This window comes from Lycium barbarum, chromosome 11, assembly GCF_019175385.1.
Source record: "Lycium barbarum isolate Lr01 chromosome 11, ASM1917538v2, whole genome shotgun sequence".
In the NCBI taxonomy this organism is placed as follows: domain Eukaryota; kingdom Viridiplantae; phylum Streptophyta; class Magnoliopsida; order Solanales; family Solanaceae; genus Lycium; species Lycium barbarum.
In genome coordinates, this window is record NC_083347.1 from 23,573,827 (window position 1) to 23,592,608 (window position 18,782).

Sequence of the window (18,782 nt, forward strand, 5' to 3'; positions counted from 1 at the left end):
CTCCTTCTGTTTTCTTTTACTTGTCCACTTTTAATTATAAACACCCCTTAAGAAATAATAAATAAAGTGCATAATTTATCAATGTACTCATATTAATTGATGCATATTTTTATTGAATTTGAAAAATGAGTTAAAGTGAATATTTAATACTATGGGTAGAACAGGAAAAAAAATTATCTTGTCTTGATATGCTAAAAGTGACAAGTAAAAATAAAAATTTATTTTTAAAATATTAGACAAGTAAAAGTGAACGGAGGGAGTAACTAACATAGCAGGCCAAGTGTTATTTTTACCTAAGGCTTTGTTTTATACTCACGCACACACACTCCCACCGACCCTATTTAGAAGTATTTACTTGCTATGTTTATCAAAAAAAATTATTTCAAAATACTTTATATTTAGAAAATAAAGAAATAATTAATTATTTTTTAATCCTTAGCATTAAAAGAGTGAGCATTTATTAGATTAATATGCTGAAAAATAAGAAAATAAATACTGATAAATCAATCAAATACTCGGTAGCTCTTAATATTAATATTTTCTTAAAATATGACTAGTAAATAAGAACCTAAAGAATATATGTGTAATATGATGAGTACTGCATATTTTTCACATTATTAGTTTAAATTAGCTACTGTAACATGTCACAATTTATTACAGACACTATTTAGCGTATTGTATTGTGTTGTATTGTATCGCACTGTATTATTCTGATGAATACAACGTTTGGATATATTTTATCGTATTCCCCATCGTTACACAATGTGACACATTAGCAATTTTGAAGGATAAACCTACCGGACAAGTAGGGTATAGGGTAAACTACTATAAAAAGGTAGGATAAATGATAAAATAGGATATTAGATATTAAGTAAAATCAAAATGAACAAAAAAAAAAATGATAACGACGGGATAACACCAAATCGGTCGTTACACAAGATGAGATTTTTCGTCATTACATACATAACATGAATTTAACGAAACGATACAATAAAATTAAATTAACAATCAAAACAAATATTATATTTAAATCAATAACACAATACAATACAGTAAGTGACAACCATCAAACAAGCACAAATCACGATATATCTTAACACACACACACAACTCACGATCTATTCCGTCATTTTACAACTGGAATCACATGGCTTCCAAGTAGTCTAGTAATTAATTCACGTGTCAAAACTGATAATAAAACAAAACAGACACTGAGCTGTGAGGACTGGTCACTGTAGATCTTAACAACCTCTTTTTTATTTTATGAGATCTTAGAGAGGTCAACTAAGTACGAATACTCTATTATCAAAAAAAAAAAAAATACGCGAATTCAACATGGGCGGCAAGTTATTTTTCCATAAATTATACAGTTAAACCTCTTGATACTTTTTAGTTGCTATAGCAAAATACTGATATAGAGAACACATATTATAATAGGACATGAAATCGAGTCCAAAGAAAACTTGGTCGTATACTTACATAATATAATATAACATGAAAATCGATTTCAAAAAAAACTCGGTCGTTATACTGAAATGTTATCTAATCTTAGAGAAGATGGTTGTTATAGAAAAGTCTCGTTATAAAACAAAATTTTAAGCTGGTTCAAATCAACCAGTAACTCTAGCGAAGGCTCGACTAGGTACTCCTGTTCCAATTTATGCAACGTCTTTTTTCTTATTAGCCTGTTTCCAAAAGGATACTTTCTTATAATTAAAATAGTTTAACTTAAATAAACTCAACTTAAATCTTGATGCATGATTTTATATTCGCAAAAATATCATGACATGTTTTAAGACAGTCGGACACAGTCATATAAGTTGAAAAGAAGGAAGCACAAAATAAAAGATTCAACAAGAACTCCCGTATCCCTTTATTTTCCTCTCTCTTTGCTCTGTGGTTCACAACTATGTTTAAATCATACAAGAATGACTGACTAATAATTTAGGAAACCTACTCCCAAACATTCTCAATACCATGCTCCTTGATCATAAGAATGTACGGCTTTCACTAGCAGTCTTTGTTCTGTGGATAAATTCATCAATGGACATGTTCCCTAACTCCCCCGCGAACCTAGATCGAACCGTTATAGTTTGTGTTTCTGCCTCTTTGGGCCCAACTACAGCCATCAATGGGATCTTTTGCTTCTCTGCATTCCTAATGAGTTTTGGCAGCCGCTCGCCGCTGCAAACCTCGACTCGAATACCACTAGCTTTTAGTTTCTTGCCCACTTCATTGCAGTACTGGAGCTGTGAATATGAACTCATAAATCAGTCTTGAGTCAACATATATATCAGGCAGAAGCAAATACACAGATCAAATATAAAAGAAAACAATTATTATTGACCGCTTTCAAGACATAAACTTCATCATGAAGCCTTTTCATACCATTTTAGTTAAGGGTGTCAAATTGACGGGTTAGACTGAATTTGGACTGGTCAAAATGGGCTGAATTAATAACCCAACCCACCCAATTCTTACTAAGTTTTAATTTCTTTGTTTGTTCTTTTATAATTTTTTAAGTACCTAATCAAACTATTTTTTGCTTTATTATGGATATATATAACATATCAAAAAAAAAAAATTGACAAGATTTCTCATGATTCAATCTGGGCGACATATCAACAATTTTTAGATAGGCTGAAATGGGTTGGGCTGAAACAGACTGAGCTAAATAAATTGGGGGTGGGGTGGGTGTCAAATATGGGCAGGTCATGTTTTCATGGGCTAACTTTGCCACCCCCAATTTTACTGGATAAAAAATGACATGGATCGTGATCCATATTGTACTATCAAATGAAAACCACAGGAGTTAGTATAAGCAGAAAATCTTTAGTCTGGGTGATAAACTAAAAATGGTTTAAGTAAATAAAGAACAAGAATTAGTCGAATAAGTAGTGATTACCTGAGCATCAGTAACTGGCAAAACTCGAGCTTGGATGGGAGAAAGCCAAAGTGGAAAATCACCAGCATAATTCTCTATGAGAACACCAAAAAACCGCTCCAAAGATCCAAGAACTGCTCTATGGATCATGATAGGCCGCTTCCTCTCTTGATTTGAATCAACATATGTAATATCAAAGCGCTGGGGTAAATTGAAATCAACCTGTAGAAGCTCATGTGTCAATTTACAGGACTCTAGCGAGCTTTGAAAAAAGAATACGAAGAGGATAAAACACATTCAAGTTTGAGAATTATTTATTCAAACTCAAATATCGAAACATGCCTGTATAGTTGAGCATTGCCACTTCCTTCCAAGAGCATCCTCAATTTTCAGATCAATCTTGGGACCATAGAAGGCTCCCCCACCATCATCTATTTGATAGCTCCAACCTTTGTCTTCTAAAGCATCCTTAAGTGCAGATGTTGCTTTTTCCCAAATCTCATCATCTCCCACAGCTTTTTCTGGCCTTGTTGAAAGGTTCACCTCATACTTGTCAAAACCAAATTGCTGTAATATTTCCTCGGTCAGATCTAACACGCCCCTGATTTCATCTTTAATTTGATCCTCTAAACAGAAGATGTGTGCATCATCCTGCAAATTCAACATATAGGAGTATTAGATCATAGTAATGCAAGTTACTGCAACTTAGGATTTTCCACATGAAAGAATGAACACCCGAAGCAGACATTGTATCAGAATCATTTCATAGGATTCAATCTTTTTCGTCCTTTGCCGAGATAGGAAAAGCATTCTACCCAGAAAACTATACATTACAATATGTTCCTTATAATTATAAATGTGGAAACAAAAATATCTGGACTGCGGTGGAGAAGATTACAAACAGGTAAAAAAGTAAAAAGTTAACAACTCCCAACTACACCAGTAATGCAGAGCAAAAGAGTACTATATTGGTCTTTCACAAAAGGATGAAGTATCAGGTAAGAGATCTAAGTAATAGCAGGTTAAAAGCTGAAACTCCACAGCATCACAGGTAATGCACTCCATCAAGTCCTTTTACTTTTTTAGGGGCTCCTCTGGGGAAGTCCTTGGTATGAATAGAGGAACATTCCAGAAATTCTGGTTATATATTTTCAGGTCGATGAGGAATGTCTGTATTGGGCATAATTCTCAAGAAAGGTGTGACAAGGAAAGAGCAGAAGGCGAAACTTTGGGACCAAGTTAAGTGCTGATCGGAAGAGATAGTAGACATTAAACAATAATGACAAAAACCAGAGTACAGAGAAAAAGAATATCAAAATAATCTGGTCCTTAAGAGAGTGGCTGAGCGCATAAAGGAGTAACAAACTAGAGATTCCAAGTTGCTGTCCCAACTACAACACACTATGTGATCTGCTCCAGCCATGGTGAGTGGGGTTACTTGGCCTATGCTTGTGGGCTTAGCAGGCTGCCCGTGAATTAGTATAGGTGCAAGAAAGTTCGCTCAGACATCACCGCAAAAGAAAAAAAGAAAGACTATCAAAGTAATCTAGAGAAGTGTTAATTATAGCAGGCAGTGCCTTTGTCTGTAGATGTTAGTGTGTGTGTTTTCCCTGTGTCTCTTCTTATGAAGTTGTCTGTATATGATTTGAGGCTGATCGAACTTTTATGGGGCACAGTACGTTTCCTAAATTTCTTGCAGAAGAAATTTCTGATCTTTCTGGTGTTTAAACACCTCTTTCTGGGTCTTCTTCCCCTTGGATGCCCAATGAAAAGTGTGACCTAATAAAAAAGAAACTAAAAACCAATAAATGGTCTTTGCTATTTCTTAATTAAGAAACTTTGATGTTTACTGGAAATACCAAATGTTTCAGCTAATAACAAAGATCAGATGTTAAGACTCAAGGTGGTAATCTAAACCCCTAAAGAGAGAACAGATTAATTTGTTCGCCATGTCCAGGAGAATCCAAAGCAGACCAAAACAAAATCCTAGCTTCCAAGAGGAGAAGACAGATAACTTCTAATCAACTATAGCAAGTATGTTGTGCTCCACAACAATGGGTTTCCATGCATCTTCATTTGTTCATATTAATTATTGCATAAGCCATAGGTTATCGTGGTTACTTCACATGAAAACATAAATAAAATGCAAGACCCATTTTACCATCCTTTGTTCCTTCTCTTTCAGACGATGGAATGCAGCAACTGCTCACTTAGGGATGATAATTCTAATCAAAGATACAGATGTTAAGGTAAATAAAAATCTTATGTTTGACAACATACCTGAGTAAAACCTCTTACACGGAAAAGGCCATGTAAGGCTCCAGATAACTCATATCTATACACTGTTCCAAGCTCTGCAACTCTGATTGGAAAATCTCGATAAGAGTGTAACTGCCTCTTATAAATCAATACATGATAAGGGCAGTTCATTGGCCGAAGCTGAAAAAGCTCTTCCTCAATCTCCATCTGATCAAACATATTCTCTTTGTAGAAGTCCAGATGACCACTAATCTTCCAAAGATCTGCCTTTGCAACATGTGGAGTATAGAGCAAATCGTAGCCCCGCTCCATATGAATCTTTTTCCAAGTATCTTCTATTATGTGCCTAATGATAGCTCCCTTGGGATGCCAGAACACTAAGCCTCCTCCAGCTTCATCCTGCCAGTTTTACAATCAATTTGAGTTTCAATTCATGTAAGCATATGCAAAAACGAAAAAGCAGCTATTGGATCTCAGGCTAATTCGTTAAAACGGAAGTATATATACATCATAAGTCTCATAAATGGGATAATCAAAGAGAGACCTGCCTGTATGGAGAAGAGATCAAGATCTTGGCCAATTCGTCGGTGATCACGCCGTTTAGCTTCTTCTTTGAAGTGAAGGTATGCTTTTAATTGGTCCTCATTCTCCCATGCGGTGCCATAAATTCTTTGGAGCATTGGTTTCTTTACATCTCCTCTCCAGTAAGCACCAGCAACAGATTCAAGCTCCACAGCCTTTTTGTTAATCTTTCCTGTAGTTTCAACATGAGGTCCCGCACACAGATCCCACCATTCATTACCTACGAAAAACAAGCATTTGATAATGAGAAAACGTAAAATATACTTTGTTGTTAAAGCAATAGAAATCGTGGGATCTTCATTATTGTATACCGTGAGCTAGTATCACAACTTTATTGTTTCATTCGCATTGTCATAGAGACTCCATAGATATACTTGTATTAATTTTGCGTTATGGGTAACCGTTGGATTTGCAAATAACATCTTCATTTTATGACTTTTTTTTTTTTTTTGATAAGGTGATCATTTTATGACTTGGTTAACGAGCATGTTGATTTAATATTATTCACTTCAACTTACTCACTTAGTTTGATGTTAATTAATTGAAATGAATTATGTGAATACGACATGGAGTATGTATTATGCTTCGCTCGGTGCAAGTTGGTAGGCACTGTTGCCCGCCACGTCACAATTTATATTGGGGCGTGACAAATTTGCTAGGTTTAGATGGATGTTTCTACAATCAGATCAAGTTCTAAAAAATACGAGAAGAAGCTTTGTAGGTGCTTTATTAAGGATGGATATGCAACTATTGGCTGAAGAGCTACATATTGAAGGATAATATTAGCTAGAACTATGAAAGTCTAAACTAACCTTCTTGGCCACCTATTAGAAGTCTTAGTCCCTTCTTCAATCGATCCTAATCTGTCAACTATAATTAAAGTAATGCAGTAAAAATGATTTACTAGAGCACCATAGCTGGTAAATTCTTTAAGTAAGGTCACCTATTTTACACTTACTCAACATTTTCTGAAGTACTTTCGAATTAAAATTAGTATTATAGTAATAATAATTGTTAGCACTAATAACAGTATTGAAGCTTGATCTTGCACTTGAAGGACTGATGATTCGGATCTTGTACCACAAGGGCTGAGACTGGGTCCCAGAGAGTTGATTTGGCTGACTCTAATTTTAAGACTCATATTCTCACAACTCCAACCTCTGCAAAATTGTTAAAACTACCAAAGTGGGGTATAAGGCTTCAATGGCAAAGTTTGAGTAGAGGTAGAAGTTCAGGACGATTAAAAGTAAGATTCTGCAACAAATCAAATGTCTAGGAGTCCAGGCAGGCTCTATTCATCTGGCGTCCAGGTGCACCGCTAACAATAATAACAACAGAACTCGCAGAAGACTGTCATTGCACTCTTACAATATCAATATGGTTCATCATTCCACCTAAGTCCCAGATTCATTTTGTGCATTAGGGCCTAAAGTGAGCCAATATCTTTCTTAACAGCCCCTTTATCTTGGAAATCTGAAACTTCACTTACCTGTTCAAGAATCAGTTCCCATGACATCAATTTGGTTCTCCACAAACTTAAGTTTCTATATTGAGAAATGAAATACTCTCAAACTGAAAGATACTTGAACTTCGTTACAAGTATAAGTGCAATTAGTATAGACCAGGATAAAATATACTACTACACATGAAAATATCTTTAACCTGAGGTCTTTGACAATATTAAGCAGTAACTATATGATTCAACAGAAGAATGCTATCTTCAGACAACCTGCCGTAATAACTAGGGTAGGTATTGAGAATTCCACCTGAAACACTTTCAGGAAGGATGTAATCAGCAGCAAAGACCTTAACGCATCCTCCATGAATTTAGTCTAGCACTCTACCATATGATCATTTGTTAAATAACAATGGCATATCAAGATAGCTACTACGGTTAAGGTCAACATGTATGATGGTAGATCCTAAGGAAATAGATGAGGTTCTTACTCTCAAAAGTTCTCAAGTGGAATACCATCATCTTCTATCGAGATAATTTTGATAATGTGAGACACTTACTACAATGAATTACCAAGAAAGTATAGTCCTGAAATATATACGGTTCATGGTTCTACAATTAACCCCCCACGCTCATTTACAATCATAAAGTAAAAGCTCATATCATCTTAATTAGAAAACATCTACAATAGGCTAAACTAACATTTCATATTTAAGTTACTCAAACTAAACAAACGCAACCAATCAAAGTCTTACCAATATGATATATGGTAATTGGTTCCTCCTGTATGCTCTCTAAAATCTCTATCTTGTAAGGTTCATTGATAGCCATTATTCTTCTCTGAGCTTCGTCCCGGCTAACTTCTTCTCTAACAAGAGGCAAGTTTCGGCTGATAATTCGATCCTACAGAAAATTCAAGATTTCAATTCTCTAACCAGAAATCACAGCTTCATTGACTAGATCAAAAGTCAAAATTATTTTTTTATTCTCTTTTTATGGGGTTTGATAGTTGTGGGAAGGCGAGGGATTAGCAAGGAGTAACTTTCTAACAGCAACTGAAAAGTACGAGTCGGCTCACCATTTCCTTCTTAATCCTCTTCAGGTCTCTATCAGTCAAAGGCTCCATATCAAAATCATAATAAAAACCATTTTCAATCCAGGGACCAATCGTCACTTTTGCATTTGGGTAGAGCTTTTGGACTGCCATGGCCATTACATGAGCACACTGCAGCAACAAACACATCAACCCACTCTCAGAATGATAATTTATAGTACTAAAATCAGCTGGTCACACTTAAACTTGTTGGATTACACTGCGTAGACTCAAAACCCCACTTGTTGGATTACACTGGGTATATCGTTGTAGTTGTAGAATTGAGCAATACTAAAAAGGACTACTCCTTAATGTTAAGGGCAAAGTTGCCAAATTTTGTCTTGAATTGCTAAGGTGATACTTATTTTGAGACTTAGGAAGTAAAAATGAGACGGAGGGAGTAATAATAAAACTGGAAATGATTTTGTTTGTGCAATACCAGAAACACATCAAATATATTTAGAATACCGTGTGGCGAATTCGAAGGAGTCCATGGGATGATTCATTAGTGGGCAGAACTATTTTGTCATCACTATTCGTCTGTTCATCGGCGGCGACGGAAACATGTGTTGAGAAAGAATTCCGACATCTCAGCAACTTGTTCCTAGTACTAGTGTTGTTCTTGGACGGATAAAGAAGAAAAACACTGCTAATTGGGAAGCAAGAAAAGGTGCTATTGAGAGGAGAAAGGGATTTAGAGCAAGTGAAGAAGAGAGAGCGTGAAGAAGATAATGATAAAGCCATTGTTCTTCCTAGAGCCCCAACATACGAGTACTTCATTTGCCCCCTTTTTGGCTAACGCATCTGCTGTTAGCTGCTGTCAGTCAATGTGGTTTTTGTGGAGGAGGTTTTGTTTGCTCTATTTCACTCACACTTTTCACTTTTGGAACGGCTAAGCAGTAAAATTAATACTCTCTCCTTTGGCCACCAAATAAAAAGTCAAAAAAATTATACTGCAGTAGTATACTACTATTTTGTTAGATAAATAAAGATAATTTTACTGTCATGTATCAAAATAGGACCTAATTACCTTTTTTTTTTTTTTTATAGATACTATTACTAGTAGCAATTTAAGAGAATATATGATCTATCAATGTCCATTGTTATAAAATATATATATGAATGTTCATAGAGTCTAGATTTTTCACATGTCCTAAAAAGAATAGGTACATGTACATTTGGTGGCATGTATGAAATGAAGAAAATGAAGCAAGGTACATGTACATTTGGTGGCATGTATGAAATGAAGAAATGAAGCAACACAAGTTTGATTTTAACTCTTGGTGTTGTCATTGATGACTTCATCAAGAGATTTACTATCTCTATAAATAGATGGTTAAGTTCTCAATTTGTAAGAGATATCAACAAGAAGTGAATACAATCTCTCCCTCCTTTCTACAAAGTTATTAGTTTGCTTCTCTTGTTTATTTCCAATCATATAGTTTTATAACACGTTATCAGCACGATGCTCGCGATGAGGGGGTGTGTTGTGAACTTGAAGTTCCCACATCGCTCGCACACGGGATTGTGTGCGTGCTTATAAGCTGGGCCTGAAGCCTTTACTTATATACGCGTTTGAAAACCGTGAGGGGCCTGAAGTTCTCAAAGCGGACAGTTTATACAAGTGAGCTATGGTGCCTGGTGGCCCTCCTCCTTCGTATTCGCGTTTGAAAACCGTGCGGGGCCAGAAGTTCCCAAAGCGGACAGTTTATACAAGTGAGCTAATGGTGTCTGGTGGCCCTCCTCCTTCGTATACGCGTTTTAAAGCCGTGAGGTGCGCCAAAGCGGACAATATGTACAAGCAGTTTATAACACGTTATCAACACGAGTCTCTAATATTTTATTTGAGTTTAGCCCATATCGGTACTACCGTCTTTGAATCATCCATGCCTTACTGAAAATCAAGGTATTGTCCTACCCATGCAGAAGTTTTTGTTATTTAAGGGGTTGCAATTATAAATTATCCGAGAAACGGTTCACTACGGTGTATGTAATTATTTGCAATTCTTCATGAGGTTTGGGTATCTAGTAAGTTATACTTGTATCTTATAATAAAAACAGTTTCCATCACAGGTAAAGTGATTTGAGCCTTTTGCTTATTATTGTTGGTTTAATATTTTTAATTCACTTCTAATGTTACATGCTATGTTTATATATGCGTATGTCGTGATTAATTTGGTACTTGTTTTTAGAATGATCCTAGAAGTGACATTCATACTTCACAAGTCTAAAGTATCACTAAATTTATTTATATTTATGAATCATGATCACTGGAAGTGATGATTCATATATAGGCCTCCATATTGTGATTTATATTGAAAATATGTTAGAGAAAAATCTCTACATTATATGCATATCTCGATTTGCTCCTGAAGTAGCAATATCTTAAAAGAAACTTTAAGCTATCATAATTTGATATGCTTAAGGCCTGCACGTTCAGATGATTGTGTTCCATTTTTGAAGAATGAGAACTTTTGATATAAGCTATAAATATAGATCCATTCCCTGAAGTGAATGTGATAATATGTAGTAAAGTCTATAAATATAAACGTGCATTTGATTGTGAAAATATCATGATCCATCTCCAGAAGAGGTAGAATAATTGAAAAGAAATATTCTGAATATTATATGCTTTTCTCCCGAAGTACTAAACTCATAATTTTGCTCCACGAGTAGCAAACTTTGAACTCTACTCCAGAAGTAGTAAGCCTATGTATTTTACTCCTGAAGTAGTAAGGTTTTTAATTCTACTCCTGAAATAGTACAACTCTGAAATCTACTCCCGAAGTAGTAGAGTTCAGAAATTTACTCCTGAATTAGTCATCCTTTAAACTTTACTCCCGAAGTGGTAAAACTTGAAACTTTACTCCCGAAGCAGTAAAACTCTGAAACTTTACTCCTGAAGCAGAAAGAATTACCAAAATATCTGAGAAATACTCTGAAGCAATGTCTTCTTGTGTTTGAGCAAAATAACGAGCCATTGATGAGCGTCGTATTTCAAGCACATTTAAATAATCAGGTTTCATTCCCCGAAGTGAATGAACAAATACCACAAGGATTTGATTATTATGTATTTGAGTTTAGATACAAAATACTTAGTTAATGATGAATCTCCCTGAAGGAGATGTTTGAAATATTGAAGTTTAGAATTCAATGTTTATTTCGTGACACCAGTAGTGTCGAAATTTGCTTTCATGGTACCAGAAGTATTTAAGAAATATTTGGTAATAGAAATTAATGATCAAAGGCTCCAGAAGAGCTAATTATTTATTTACAAGTATCATGACACTAGCAATGTCCAAATAATATCTGATTATGATAAATAAATTGAAGTCTCTTGAAGATGTTATATATGATAATACCATTCATCGTAGATCGTAATTGATACGATCAGAACACTGTAGTAGACCTGAAGTTTACTAACAATAAAAATGGTTATTATATTGAGACTACAGATGATCGGAATATTAAATATCTTCAAGTTACTATGGGTAAGAAATACACAAGTAAAATGTTACCTGAGCATGATGAGATCATATACCACGATAAACCAGAAGTTTATTGATATACAATTTCATGCAATAGCAAACCAGAAGTTTATTAAAAGAAATAGCACTCGTCATAGTAAACTTGAAATTTACGGGTACAGATAATTTTATCAGTTGACAAGACCATTTTGATCGTCCTGATTTAAATCTGATGTGCTAATTGAATATTAAAAACATATTGAAGAACTAGAAGCTTCTTCAAGAATTTGTTTGTGTTGCTAGTTCTCATGATAAATTGATTACACCAGCTAATGTTGGGACTGGATTCCCAAAATTCTGAAAAATATAAAAGGTGAATGTGGGCCCCTTCACCTACAATGTGATGTCTTAAATAGATGCATCTATGAGACGGTCACATGTATGTTTATTGTCAACTGGCAGTTTGACATTTACGAAGTTGCTTGCTCAAAATGATTGAGTTGGAAGCACAATTTTCAGAATATGTAATCAAGACAATCAATTTGATAATGCTGGTTTATATCTAAGTTGGTTTGGCATTAGCTGCCTCCATAATACAGCCAAATCATTGCTTATGAGAACAGAGTTTCAGATGTTGGTCTGAGATATGATATATTGCATACAACAGCACTTGTGTGCTTCATATCAATAAATTTTGATAAATTCTCCCCTCATATTTGGTTCAGGGTCAGGAACTAGATATTTCCATCTTTTAGCATTTGATGTGCGGTACATGATTAATGGATATACCATGATGCACACAGATGGATTTTCCCAAAGAAAATGGGGACATATGTCACTAAAATAAAGGGGGGAGAATAAGCAGCTAAGCAATATGTTATGAATTATCATCAGTATGATCCTCAGATAATTCAAGTCAAATGCTGGAAGCATTTGCTGACCCAACTATTTCATATTTCATCTGCAAAATGCTCCTAATGTCCTTGAAGGACAGAGTCTACAACATGCATGGAGCATGGTAGACCAATCGGTTCCAAATATAATAATACTCGAAAAAAGGGAGGAGCAAATGATCATAATAAGGAGGCAAAGTGCTCTTGAAGAGTCGACGACATAACACTTCATGAAACCTTATGCGAGGTTCAGGTACCTGAAAATAATGAAGTGATGAGATCTCAGTAATTTATGTCGAATTGCGAACCGATACAACATGATATCTTGTCGACAATATTTTGATACAATATAGCGCGCAATATTGTATAAGGTTGTGAGGATTTGATTTCTACGTCTCTTAAAGCATGTTGATGTAGAAATAATTACCAAGTGAAATGACACATCTTGGTAAGCATAAAGCTTATTTGACCTGCTGTCCAGACACCAGAAGATGTCATATCATTTAAATAGAAATAGATGTTTTCACATCCTATATGAATTACTTGACAAAATTTATATGAAAATTTCTGAAGGATTCAAAATGCCTGAAGCATATACAAATTCTTGGGAAACTTGTTTATAAATCCTTAAATGGATTAAATGAATCAAGGCTGATGTACTGAAACCGCCTTAATGAATATTTAGTGACGAAGGGTACCAATAAGATCATGTTTACCCTTGTCTCTATATGATAATCAGAACCTTTCATATTATTATGCAAGTTGATGACTTGAATATTATTGGAGCTCTTGAAGAGTTTCCAAAAGCACTTGATTATATCTGCTGAAATGAGAAAATTGAAATGGTCCTGAAGTACCATATATTTGTGCAGTTGATGCATTTATATATCTTGCTATAACTACAGGCATGATATAATTTACTCCAACATGGAGTTATTGAAATAGATCAACTGCATATTGCAAATGAAAGCCCTGACATGAATATATTTGTCCTAACCAATACTGTCAAGTGTTTTGGACATACAGGGCATTCATCTGATCGACATAAGAATTCAATCCAGATGTGTTATCTATTTCCATGAAGGATTATTGTCATGACAGTCAAATCATAGAAAGACAACAACAGATTATGAAGCAAGTCATGATGTACTTGTCCTGATTGCAACAATATTATACGGCGATGATGCAACTCTATCTGAGAAAGGAAGGTGCAGATCATCAACCAGTTCGTCAAATGGTCATTTGACAGATCTGATAAAAGCTCTGTCAATCTCAAGATATGATAAGTTGGTATACAATATTTGTTACATCATCGTCAAGAATTATGTGATGCTTTAATCAGGGGGAGCAAATACGCACTGTACTATTTTTCCCTTGACCAAGGTTTTGTCCCATTTGGGTTTTCCTGGCAAGGTTTTTAATGAGGCAGCTCTCAAAGCGTATTACTAGATATGTGTACTCTTTTTCCTTCATTAGGACTTTTTCCCACGGGGTTTTTTCCTAATAAGGTTTTAACGAGGCACGTCATCTATTAATGGTTTAAAGCAATCTGGGCGCATGTGGTATAACTGCCTTAGTGAATATTTGTTAAAGGAAGGCTATACAAATGATGCAATTTGCCCATATGTTTTTATAAAGAAAGTAATATCCGAGTTTGTTGTACTTGCTGTATATGTTGACGACATAAACCTTATTGGAACTCCTGCAGAGCTCAAAAAGGCAATTGATTATTTAAAGAAGGAATTTGAGATGAAAGATCTTGGAAAGACAAAATTATGCCTTGGTTTGCAAATTGAACATTTGACAAATGACATTTTTGTCCATCAATCTGCCTATACAGAGAAAGTGTTGAAATGATTTTATATGGATGAAGCACATCCATTAAGTACTCCGATGGTTGTTCGATCACTTGATGCGAATAAAGATCCGTTCCGATCTCAAGAAAAGAATGAGGAAATTCTTGGTCCAGAAGTACCATATCTTAGTGCAATTGGTGCACTAATGTATCTTGCCAATACCACAAGGCTTGACATATCATTTTCAGTTAATGTGTTAGCGAGATATAGTTGTGCTCCTACAAGGAGACACTGGAACGGAATTAAACACATATTGAGGTATCTAAAGGGGACTATCGATTTGGGCTTATTTTAACTGCAGTCCCGATCTTGTTGGTTATGCCGATGCAGGGTATTTATCTACCCACACAAAGCTAGATCTCAAACAGGCTATGTATTCATTTATGGGGGCGCTGCCATATCTTGGCGATCTACAAAGCAGTCTATTGTGGCTACCTCATCAAATCATGCTGAGATAATAGCTATTCATGAAGCGAGCCGTGAAGTTGTGTGGCTGAGGTCAATGATACATCTCATTCGAGAAAAGTGTGGTTTGAAATGTGATAAAATACCTACAATCTTATATGAAGATGATGCAACATGTATTGTCCAATTGAAAGGAGGATTCATAAAAGGAGATAGGACAAATCACATTTCACCAAAGTTGTTCTTCACACACGAGCTCCAAAAGAATAGTGATATCAACATGCAACAGATTTGTTCAAGTGATGATATAGCTGATTTGTTCACCAAGTCTCTACCAACCGCAACTTTCGAGAAGATGGTGCACAAGATTGGAATGCGAAGACTCAAATACTTGGACTGAAGTTCTCATCAGGGGAGTTAATACACGTTGTACTCTTTTTTTCATACAAGGTTTTGTCCCACTGGGTTTTTCTTGTAAGGTTTTTAATGAGGCAACCAAAATGTATATTATTAGAAATGTGTACTCTTTTTCCTTCACTGGAATTTTTCCCACTGGGTTTTTTCTAGTAAGGTTTTAACGAGGCATATTATCTATCAATGGACATCCAAGGGGGAGTGTTATAAAATATATATATGAATGTCCATAGAGTCTAGATTTTTCACATGTCCTAAAAAGAATAGGTACATGTACATTTGGTGGCATGTATGAAATGAAGAAAATGAAGCAAGGTACATGTACATTTGGTGGCATGTATGAAATGAAGAAATGAAGCAACACAAGTTTGATTTTAACTCTTGGTGTTGTCATTGATGACTTCATCAAGAGATTTACCATCTCTATAAATAGATGGTTAAGTTCTCAATTTGTAAGAGATATCAACAAGAAGTGAATACAATCTCTCCCTCCTTTCTACAAAGTTATTAGTTTGCTTCTCTTGTTTATTTCCAATCATATAGTTTTATAACAATACTGCAGTAGTATACTACTATTTTGTTAGATAAATAAAGATAATTTTACTGTCATGTATCAAAATAGGACCTAATTACCTTTTTTTTTTTTACAGATACTATTATTAGTAGCAATTTAAGAGAATATATGATAGAGCTATTTTCACCCAATCTTCTTTTTCTTTTTTCTTTTTTTAAACTAATTTTACTGGGCACCTGCTACCTCTGACTAGCACAACTATTAATATCTTGTTTGGTCAATCTTTTGAAAGGCTAAAAGTGCTTATTTTTCCAAAAAGTGTTTATTTTAAAATTTGAAGTGTTTGGGAAAGCTTTTGAGGAAAAATAAGTGTTTCTGAAGAGCAGCAGAAGCTGTTTTTTAGACGCTAAAAAATAATTTTTGTTCAAAAGCACTTTTGAAAATAAGCTGACTTTAGAAGATTGATCAAACAGGCCGTAAGTAACTCTATGCACCGTAGGAAAAAAATTACTTAGTGTTTTTCTTTGCGTTGAGATTTGAACCTGAAACATCATGGCTCTCAATCCAAATTATTGACTATTATGTCACAACCTTGAGTGGAATTTCTCTCCATCTCTCTCTCTCAACAACATAAATACAACATACCCAGTAAAATTCCACAAAATGAGGTCTGGGGAGGATAAAATGTATGCAAACATTACCTTTACCTTGGGAGGTAGAGATGTTGTTTCCGATAATTGAATTCAACTTAGAAATGAGTTTCTCAAATCCAAACACATTCAAACCTCTCTTTTAGGTGCTCGAAATTTGAGACTTTCGAACTTAACTTTTTGAGTACTCAACAATGCTATGTATACATTTTTTCTTCTAACTCTCAATTTACACAACTCAAGGTTAAAATCAGATGATTACTCAAAATCTCAATTTCATAATTCAGTCAAGTATTAAAAAATTTCACATAAGATTTTGATTTCCTGCAATTGAATAATGACGGACAACGAAAGTTTTTTCTTCGTCTTCCACTTTTTCTTTGCATGAAAATGATTTTTGCATTCTAACGGTGAAACGAGTGGCGGTCTAGTGGCGGTGAAATGACTTTATTTTGTGTATATGTCTACTGTATGTCACGTGTATGAGCCTGTTTGGATGGGCTTATGCCTTTAAGCTGAAAACAGCTTATAAGTCAAAAAAAATAAGTTGGGGTAGCCCAACTTATTTTTTTTGGCTTATAAGCTGTTTTCAGCTTATAAGCTGCTTTAGATAAGTTAAGTCAAATTGACTCAATTATTTTTTTGAGCTTATTTTAAGCACAAAATGACTTTAAGCTGGTCAACCAAACACTCAAAAAAGCTAAAAACAGCTTATAAGCCAACTTATAAGTCAATCCAAACGGGCTCTATATGTATTATATACTTTCTTTGTTTCATAATGAGCGGTTTTTTTACCTTTTCATTTTGCTTCAAAAATGTGGTTTTTTTTTCTTCCAATTTTATCATAATTTAAATAAATGAAATTTTACATGAATCAAGATTTTTTATTTTTTCAAGACATTTGATAAAGGGTAAGTTAGTAAAAACATTTTTTACTTTTTAGAAGTGAATAATTTTTTTAAATCCCCAAATAACATCACTTTTTATGAAACGGAGGGAGTACATGACACGCATGTGACATATATACCACATTATGTCGAGTAGTGGAACAAGTGGTGGTTTTGGTGATTTTTAGTGGCGACGGAATGATTTTATTTCGTGCGTGTGTAGTGTGTATGCTATACTCTATATGTATGTCAAACTGTATCAGTATTAAAGAATACAATGATATACAATGTATATCAAGTGCATGTCCAGATTGTTCTTGAGAATTTCGTCCCTGTTCATATAGCTGAAGGTTTAGAAGGATTCATAGTGAAGTAGAGAAGAGGAGGAAGAAGAAGTTGGGTATTAGAGATGGCGAGAATGTTAACGATCCGAATTGGTCGTTGTTGACGGCGTTTTCACCTTTGATGTCATACCAACTGGCTTTCTTGGGATCTCGTTTTTTTTCTTTTTTCAGAGGATCTTTTTTCTTCTCTAAATACCCAATAACGGAATTTTTTTGTGAATTTTAGTTTAAGAGATGATTGAAGTGAGTTTTCGATATCTTCTTGCTACTGGTAGTTTGAATCTAGGGAAATTTCGTGGGAGAAAGACATGAATTGGAGGGAGAGAGAAGATATAAAGAAAGAAAAGAAAGGAAAATCTCCAAAATTTCTAATTTTGTCAATGGAAGATCTCCAAAATTTCTAATTTTGTGTGATTTATTAGAGGTTGTATATGTTTTGTAAAGAGACTATTACTATATTTTGAAATCGGAATGATATTATTTGTTATAGTAATTATGATTCTATTCTAGAAAAGTAGCCCAAAAAATTTTGTGGGCATCAATCTTTCACCTCAAGCGCGTAAATTAGTTTTACTGGGGTTTACTTCACTAATTAACTTATTCTTGTATTGGCTGTTCAAAGTAGCGCTGGGCATAAATACCGAAAATCGAAAAATCGAACCGAAACTTCAACAAACCGAACCGAACCGAACCGAACTAGTTTGGTTCGGTGTTTGGTGTCTATCGTCAAAAATCCGAAATCGAAATAACCGAACCGAAGTTTGATAAAACCGAACCGAAAAACCGAACGCGCACCGAAATTTAATACATTACCCAAAAAAATTAAAATAGTCCAGGCCCATTAAGTTTAAAGAAAAAAAAACTCAATTGTAATAAGTCCTCTTTTACATTTGTATCCCTAATGTGTTTTCTTAATTATTCTTACGGTATGTATATAACACCTAGTAATCCTATGTTATGATTATAGTTTTCTGTTCTTGTGTATCCTGTTTGTTTGATTTTGATTTCAATTTATCAGTTTTATGTTTTATTGCTTTTGAGAATATGAATTAGTGTCAATGGAATCGCTTCTAATATT

The 18,782-nt window shown here is 34.6% G+C and overlaps 1 protein-coding gene across 2 annotated transcripts; it reads right to left on the bottom strand.

The window, feature by feature from the left end:
• Positions 1-1,849: 1,849 nt before the first annotated feature.
• On the bottom strand, positions 1,850-9,119 carry LOC132616972 (threonine--tRNA ligase, chloroplastic/mitochondrial 2). 2 transcript variants are annotated; one of them, XM_060331788.1, is made up of 8 exons: positions 8,743-9,118; positions 8,260-8,406; positions 7,937-8,084; positions 5,692-5,945; positions 5,165-5,542; positions 3,227-3,535; positions 2,906-3,106; positions 1,850-2,249 (listed from the first exon to the last, which is right to left on the bottom strand). In XM_060331788.1, exons 1-8 carry the CDS (start codon positions 9,052-9,054, stop codon positions 1,989-1,991), a joined length of 2,010 nt encoding a protein of 669 aa, XP_060187771.1. In that variant the 5' UTR covers positions 9,055-9,118; the 3' UTR covers positions 1,850-1,988. The 2 variants fall into 2 exon arrangements, with proteins under 2 accessions (XP_060187771.1, XP_060187772.1); XM_060331789.1 differs by lacking the exon at positions 8,260-8,406 and having other exon boundaries at positions 8,743-9,119.
• Between the last annotated feature and the right edge of the window lie 9,663 nt (positions 9,120-18,782).

Bases quoted from the DNA above. Each gene is read 5' to 3' on its own strand.
- LOC132616972 (XM_060331788.1), bottom strand. From the start codon at position 9,054: ATGAAGTACTCGTATGTTGGGGCTCTAGGAAGAACAATGGCTTTATCA. The intron at 8,407-8,742 runs GTATTCTAAATA...TTGTTGCTGCAG, and splicing joins TCCTTCGAATTCGCCACACG to TGTGCTCATGTAATGGCCAT. The intron at 2,250-2,905 runs GTAATCACTACT...TCATATTCACAG, and splicing joins TGCCAGTTACTGATGCTCAG to CTCCAGTACTGCAATGAAGT.